General features: G+C 37.1%; 1 protein-coding gene across 2 annotated transcripts; it reads right to left on the bottom strand.

Annotated features, from left to right (window-relative positions):
• Nucleotides 1–243: 243 nt before the first annotated feature.
• LOC104593149 (putative calcium-binding protein At1g02270) lies at nucleotides 244–7,345 on the bottom strand. 2 transcript variants are annotated; one of them, XM_010252870.3, is made up of 11 exons: nucleotides 7,014–7,345; nucleotides 6,447–6,605; nucleotides 6,210–6,314; nucleotides 5,990–6,095; nucleotides 4,824–5,044; nucleotides 4,645–4,721; nucleotides 4,433–4,547; nucleotides 4,200–4,325; nucleotides 1,510–1,620; nucleotides 1,315–1,422; nucleotides 244–591 (listed from the first exon to the last, which is right to left on the bottom strand). In XM_010252870.3, exons 1-11 carry the CDS (start codon nucleotides 7,014–7,016, stop codon nucleotides 352–354), a joined length of 1,371 nt encoding a protein of 456 aa, XP_010251172.1. In that variant the 5' UTR covers nucleotides 7,017–7,345; the 3' UTR covers nucleotides 244–351. The 2 variants fall into 2 exon arrangements, with proteins under 2 accessions (XP_010251172.1, XP_010251179.1); XM_010252877.3 differs by having other exon boundaries at nucleotides 244–588; nucleotides 7,014–7,278.
• Between the last annotated feature and the right edge of the window lie 380 nt (nucleotides 7,346–7,725).

Here is a 7,725-nt window from a genome sequence, read left to right as displayed (position 1 = left end):
TATTCCAATTTCGACTCCGATTTTTGTCTGAATCAAATGATAATAAACCATTCCGATTTCAATTCTGATTCATTTGCAATGTCAAGACTCTTTGTTGACCACTGGCTTTTACCTCGGCCCTCCTCCCCAGCGTACATATTTTTATATATTCTTCTACAGTTTCAAACTGAAACTACCCTACTGTGCAATCTTGTTTGGCCGTGGCACGTAATTCGCTTCTTAACACCAGACAAAAGTAGAAGATTTCTCAACCTTTACATATTTTTCTTTTTTCCTTCATGCTCTTTGTTAACGTCTTTACAAAGGAAGAAATAAAAAAAGAAGGGTCACCGTCATTCACCCAGCGGAAAATTAGCAGATTGGGTGAAAGCAAGGCATCCTTGTTGGTGAGAAAACCACGGTGAGCCGTGCATGATCCGACAAGGAGTAGTTCTCGGGCCACATTCCTTTCTCTACTTCAGGAGGGAAAAGAACCGCATTCTTCACATTGAAACCAAAGGTTTGCTCTCCTGTTCCCTTCAAAACATTCTCTCTTGCCTCGTACAGATTTTCCTGTGTCTGCTCCGACCAACATGGATCCCAAATTCGCTGCTGCAATGCAATTCCATTATCAATTCATATATCAACACTTTTGAAATAATATTTGTACAAAAAGACTTCCTATTCAGTGACTGTTATGATCAACAGCTTGCAATGCACCATGTTATATGGCTTTCCAGTTTCCACATGCAAGTTCAGGGTCTACCAATACACATAATATGAACCAATGATAGAACACAGCCAACCCAGAAAATGCTTTGCCAACATTAAAAAAAAACCAGACTTCAGGACTACTGGTGATGGAACATGCTAGAACATTTGACACTTGCTACCAGCCATATCAGGCCAAGAACTTGGTACTGAGATTTCCATTTTGAGTAGGATTGGACTGAAAACCATTTTGTTACCAGCCAATCTTGAGACTCGAGTGACCAGCCACTCTTGGGACCTGGCATGGCACTCTTATAATGCTCTGATCTTAGGTCAACAAAAGATTGTTGGCATTTAGGCTTTAGCACTCCCAGATAATGTGCCCTAAGCAAAAGGACAATATGGTCCCAACAATTTTACTTTTGAGGTCTTCTTTATTTACCATATTTTAATATATCTAATTTTTCTTGATATTTATTTACAGCTGTGTTTCTATGCCTTTGATCATGCCAGACATCTGTTGCCATCCGAATACTTGGCAGATCACCAAGGTAACACTGTAGAAAAGGCATCTTTCAATTTTAAACTTCAACAAAGTCTTGGAACAAAAAAAAAAAAAATTACCTGAAATTCTTCATAATCAACAACACCATTTCCATCTATATCTGCCTGGATCCACAGGTCCTTTGTTTCTTGCACACTCAGTCCATGGGAATAGCCAGTTAAACCTAGCTGTTACAACTACGCATTAGTTAGTAAGTCTATATCTTCTTGGTAAAATTTGAGTCTGTTAATCTGGCTTCAATGGATATACCATACCTGTTGTAGTGTGTCATAAAAGCCTGGGTACGTAATATAATCACCCTTATTATCAGCCTTTAAAAAGGCAAATGCATCATTCTCTGTAAGAGAAGCTTTACAAAGTTGATACTGAAACCACAATATAGGAGGAATAAAAAAAAGAAAATCAATACAACGTTCATGAAAGCATGGTAGTAACGCCGGAATGCTTCAAATACTGTTGGTAAAACCAATAAAGGGATGGGCTTAAAGTAATGGAGGATATAAAACAGTATATATGCAAGAAATTTAAATGGAGAATATAAAACAGTATATATGTAAGTATGTACAAAGGTAAGATTATAGCTCTCTGCCTCTATATACTTGTATTTAATTGTTTGAAAAAGCAACCACCTCTGAACATTTATTCATTTTTTTATTTTGGTTGATTGGGGGATTATACCTTTTAAAGAGTTGTTTTTTTATGAGATCCATGAACCTCTAAATTCATAGGGTATCAATACTGAGCAATAACATGCGTTTTAAAAAGTGGGAAACATGACCAAAAGCAAAAAGGGACTTCTAGAGCTTGGGGCACAAAGTCCAAGGTGAGGCTACACCTAAACAAAGTGAGGCACCACTTTTGAAAAATAAAAAATAAACAAAATACAAAAAGAGGGGTACACAAGAGGGTGAACAAGGAGAAAAAGAAAGAAAAACAGGGATCAGACCCCTGAGAATTACACGGGGAATCTTATCACAGTACATTCTAAAATAAATGAAATATTTCAAAAATCATTCTAGAGAAGGATGGGCAAAATGGAGTGTATCCGAAGTCTTATGTGATAGGCGAGAATAGATCTTTGGATAAAAAAGAAAATTCTATAAAACAATTGTAAGGCCATCTATATTGTATGGAGCATAGTGTTGAGCAGTTAAGAAACTACATGCCCAAAAAACGAGTGTGGAAAAAATGCAAATGCTTAGATGGATGAGTAGTAAAACCAGAAAGGATGGGGTTAGGAATGAAGTCATACAAGAACCTGGGAGTAGCTCTTGTAGGTGATAAAATGAGAAAGTAGATTGAGATGGTTTGGTCAGGTACATAGAAGACCATCTAGAGCACCTGTAATAAAAAAGTGATCTGCTACAAGTTGAAGTTGCTAGAGGAGCTAGGGGCAGACTGTAAAGGACTTGGATGGAAGTAATAAGAAATTATTTAAGCGCCCATAATTTAACAATGGATGTGACAGTGAACAGAATGGAATGGCGAAACAGAATTTATGCAGACAACCCCGTATACTTGGGACAAGGCTTAGATTAGGATGGTGATGATTATAGCCTTGTAGGTTGAAATCCTACATAGACTAAATTTTTTAAACTCTAAACATCACAACTCCAACCTATGATACATTATATTACCTATTCAAGCATCGATTTTAAGACTAGTTTATTTTTTTTATCAATAATTTTAAGACTAGTTTATCAAAACACAATAGCAAGCAAGGTGAGATACTCCTAGGTTCAGGTGAGGCATCCCACAAAATGAGACTTGCCTTTGAACTAGTTACTAGGCAGACCTAAAAGGCTAAAAGACTAGCAACGACCTTGCTCAATATGGTGCTCATAGGGAATTCATCTGTATATTGACTACTGTGTGGATTATTGAAATAGTTTGTATGCTCAATATCACTTGAATCGTCTCTATGCACTTATGCTTTTTCCATAAAATTTCTCTGGTTTGGCAATGCTTGGTGTATATCGACAGATAAGGAAGACAATCATCACTTGAACACAGTAATAAGCTTGACAACAAAATGCATAAACTGCATTTTATGTACCTTATTCTCTTCCCCCCCCCCCTAGAGTTGCAAATCCTTGATTTTTGGATCCTCAGATTTTACAACAAAGATAGACATGTGGAAAAAGGTATGGTAGCTAATAAAAAAACAATTGTTAGGGGGTCACATAAGACATGTGGAAGGGGCAGAAGAGGAAGGAGAGGAAGAGGTTAAATGTTTTTTGTAGTTTTTCTTAGTTTTGGCCTTTCTATCCTAGCTCAGGTGTAGACCTGTTCACGGGCCAGGCCTTGGCCCAACTTTACACTGTCTCAGGCTCGGGCTTCGAGCCGGGCCCATTAGAATTTTGACAAAAGCCAAGCCCGAGCCCGGCCCATGAACAGGTCTACTCAGATGGGGTGGTTTGTTGTTTTGTAGTGCTTTGCCTTGAGGTTTTGGTCCCGTTGGGTTGGTTTTGGCCTTTTTAGGCTTGGGCATTTTGTTGGTCTTCCCATCTTCTATGCAAGGCCTGTATCGATTTTGGCCTCTTTCCTTTTGTATACTTCTTGTATGCTGCTTTTCTTCTAAATTCTAATAAATTATACCTTACCTATTTCAAAAATAAATAAAAACCAATTGTTTGCATTTTGATATGTTTCTATGTGTCTATTAATGCACTCATATGCACATGGAACTATGGGCTCATGAACCTGGTCTTCTTATCAAGTCCCACAAACATAACCAAAAACAAAAATCAATCTTTTTCATAAAAATATGTTTCAAGAAACAGCAATTTTCAGGTTTTTTTCTTGATATAGAAAAGTTCAGTATTAGTCATCAAATATATTACATGCCAGTTTTAAATGGTTACAATATTAATAAGCATTCAAGAAACACGGAGATAGTGAATACATGATAAGAATATGCATATAACCAAAATAAATTGCTTACCTTGATGATGCCAAGCACTGCTTCACTCCAACTTGTCTTTAATGGTTTTCGATGTGTATTAGGATTAAGAAGCCATATAAAATCTACACCACAGATGTTCCCTCGATGATTGCGGTGGCTAACCCACTGCAGCAAAAAATAGAGACATGAGCATGCATAATTAATATCCAGTGGCACAATATGTCTGTAAAGTTCTGCAGTAACATCTTCAATGCAAAGCCAAAAATAATGACCTTATGCGCATCTGCATCACTGTCTGTATACTGATGAGCAGTATCATATGATGATACAAAGCCCTGGGACCTAAGGAACTTGTAGACATGCCCTCGCTTGCTTCCATTCCAGTCACTGCAAAAATTAATAAGCAAAAACAGGAGAGAATAAGAAAACCAGTGTTGCAAGATATGCCTTAGAGATGTCAAGTGGGAGGTAGTTGAACACTCACCCACACAATATGATGGGCATGGAGATAAGGTTGTTTTCTTTCTGATATGATTCCACATATTGCAGAATTTTGTAGACCTATTCCAAGAGCATGCAGCATACTGATCTAAGAAACAGTTGATGGTATAGAGAGTACGAAAGAGAATTGAGCACCAAGAAAATTATGTAAATGTGAAATACCTGATTCAGTCGTGCAATAGACAGGCTAGAATCATGAGGAAATAGCAAATGGGTATTCACAATTAGAATTTCTTGCTGAATATCGCTGTTCCAACTTTGTGAAAAGGGAATAACAGATTTAACATGTAACAACTGAGCAACACGATCTCCAAAGTCATTAAAGAGCAATTCTCGATAGTTTAGAACCCTAAAGTAGTCCATATGTACAGCAGTTAGTAGACCTACATAAAACAGATAAAGAACAATTAATAATACTCACAAGAGGTTGACTAAGTACTAAAGCCAACTTTATATATCCATAGAATGGACAAATTCTTTTCCAACTGAAATATTTTAGCTAACGTTTCTACCCCTGTTACAGAAAAAAAACTTTGTTTCCACTCTTACTTAGTTTTGATAAATTTGTCAAGGAAAACATAATTTTCATTGTAAAGGGGCAAAAATATAACTCAGATAGCCTAGAAAAAAAATTCCATCCATTTTACATTGAAGCAAGTGGAGCCTAAATGGTAATAGAATCCTCTTCAGTTAATTTTTCAAATTAAATCAACATATTACCAGCCTACAAGTCATGGTAGACCTCCTAAAACTATAGTAAATCTCTAATCTCTCTATGAGTTTAATTGGTACATACACGTGCAATGCCGCCACCACTGCTTTCTTTCCTGAAAGAAAAGACCAAGTGACTTGAGCCTGAAATAAGCTCACAAACCATTGAAAATTTCTGTCATGGAAAACAGTTGAATGTTTCTTCCCTCGTCATCAATGGAATACAGATAACCAATTGAGCAAGAAACTACCAACTAGGAACATGGGAAGACTACTTCAATTGGGATTGCACTTCTAATAGATTTCTCAAGGATAGTGAAATTGGTCTGAAACAATTGAAATACATACCCCCCCAACACACACACACCCACGGCAAAGCGCAAGACCTTTCCAAATTTCAGTGCAATAAGTAAAACAAGTTTTAATTGACTAAAAGGAAAAGGTGCTATATCTAAAACAAATCCTCAAAATTCTATTCTGGAAAAAAATCAAATTCAAAAATGGAATGGAAAGATGAACAGAAATAGAACTGATGGAAAAGGCATAAAAATTAAAAAGATGATCCAAGTATCTATAAAAAGAGAAGGAAATAGAAAGCGCAAGGGGTAATGGCATACCATCTCCGCGATTGTTTGTCCGAGCAAGCTTAAAATTGATATAACCAGCATCACCAAGACTCTTCTCATACATATTGACGAGTTCTTCGTTTCCAACCCAGAACTCCTACGGTGCAGACCAAATCCCAGAACCAAAAGTTGAGCATATTTCACGAAAAAGAGTTGAAATAACAGGAAAAAAAATAAAAAACTAAAAGGACACGCGAACCCAGTTGCTAACCTGAAGACAGATAATGGAAGATCTCTCGTACAACAACCAATCCAATATACTCTGGTTTCTGCTAAGCCAGTATGCCCGGTACTCGCTTTCACGACTGCTCTGATTCTGTGGGTTTTTTTTTTCAAAAAATAATATTAAAATCGAGTCAAAAGTCACAAATTGTGAAGAAATTATAGACTTCTATCTGTTCCTATTCTACAGCTTTCCTTTAAATAAGATATAGAAATTTTAGTGTACCTCCTTGTCGAGTCTTTTGTAGATAGGAGCCAGGATATTGAAAGTGGTGCAGGAGATGCAGGGTTCAGTCATGGACGCATAGCTACCGGTTCTTGAAATCCTTCCATTAAGTTTACTGTCGTGTCCAGTCGAACTCTTCACAAAATTTGAACCAAGTACCTGATTTTTTTAACCACAAAAAAAAGGGTAAGAAGAGCGAACGAACGTCAGAAAGAGGGAGAAGGAAAAATCCTCCATTGTTCTGAAATCCAAAAAAATGAAGTAAAGAGATAAGTACGAAGATGAAGAAAAAAAAAATCAGAGGGGTTGCAAATAGGAATTGGAAAAAATAAGTAACGAACAAAGAAGTAAACATCACGATTCGGGGTACAGATGAGAAAACGAACGAGGAAGGGCAAGAAGCTCTGGAGATGAAGTCATTAATAAATGAAGAGAACAATGGGCATTCATGAAAACCTGAGGAAATGAGTAAAATGTTGTAGATTCTGGTAGACAAGACGAAGCAGAAGAAGAGGAATAAAGGTGAAGAATGATGGTAATGAGCGAGAAGGAAGGGGAATCATTTACCATCTCAGTGCTTTTGTTATTGCCGTTGTTGCGGTTGCCGTTGTAGTTATTGATGGGAACGCAAGAGAAGGAAGAAAGGATTCAGATTTCAGAGGGGAGAAATTGCAAATTGATGGGCTCTGGAAGTTTGAGATTTTTCGGATATATATACGCAATAAGAAAGGGGGATTAAAATTTAAAAGCGAGTTATTATTGATGAAAAGAGGGACGGGCATTTAACTAAACAGCCAATGGTTTAGTTTTTGCTGCTGTTGTTTCTGAGACTGTATCTGTTCAAGAGATTTTGATATTTGAGAAGGAAAGAGAGAGAGAGAGAGAGAGGCGTTTGCGCTGTTTGTTTATTGGTGCTTTGTTAATTTATTGAAACGACGGTGACGACGGCGACGATAAATGAGGGGGAATGGAAAGTGTGGGGTAGCGTGTGCTACGTCAAGGTTTACGCCGTCTCTTGCCTGTTTCCCAAGGAGTTCTCTTTTGCTACGGCATGGCCTTAGCGTAGGGCTAAAACCAAAAATCATGGCCTTCGATTGTTATTTTCGATGTATTGCTGTGGCTCCACTACAACGTCACCGGGCCCCTAGCAACTATATTTATTTTTGGGTAAATTTTATATTAGTATATTGTATTTTGGGTTAATTTCAATTTAGTATTTGAATTTTTAAAAATTATTAATTTATTACCTATGGTTAAGGGTTGCAACGAGTTGAGTTTT

The sequence above is a fragment of the Nelumbo nucifera genome, chromosome 3 (assembly GCF_055504915.1).
Source record: "Nelumbo nucifera cultivar China Antique chromosome 3, China Antique-T2T, whole genome shotgun sequence".
In the NCBI taxonomy this organism is placed as follows: Eukaryota; Viridiplantae; Streptophyta; class Magnoliopsida; order Proteales; family Nelumbonaceae; genus Nelumbo; species Nelumbo nucifera.
Note: the sequence above shows the minus strand (reverse complement) of the source record. Positions and strands in the feature narration are given on the sequence as shown.

Coding starts and splice junctions, on each gene's coding strand:
- LOC104593149 (XM_010252870.3), bottom strand. Junction 4,326..4,432: donor GTGATGCAGATGCGCATAAG/GTCATTATTTTT, acceptor TTTTTGCTGCAG/TGGGTTAGCCACCGCAATCA. Junction 1,621..4,199: donor CAGTGCTTGGCATCATCAAG/GTAAGCAATTTA, acceptor TTGTGGTTTCAG/TATCAACTTTGTAAAGCTTC.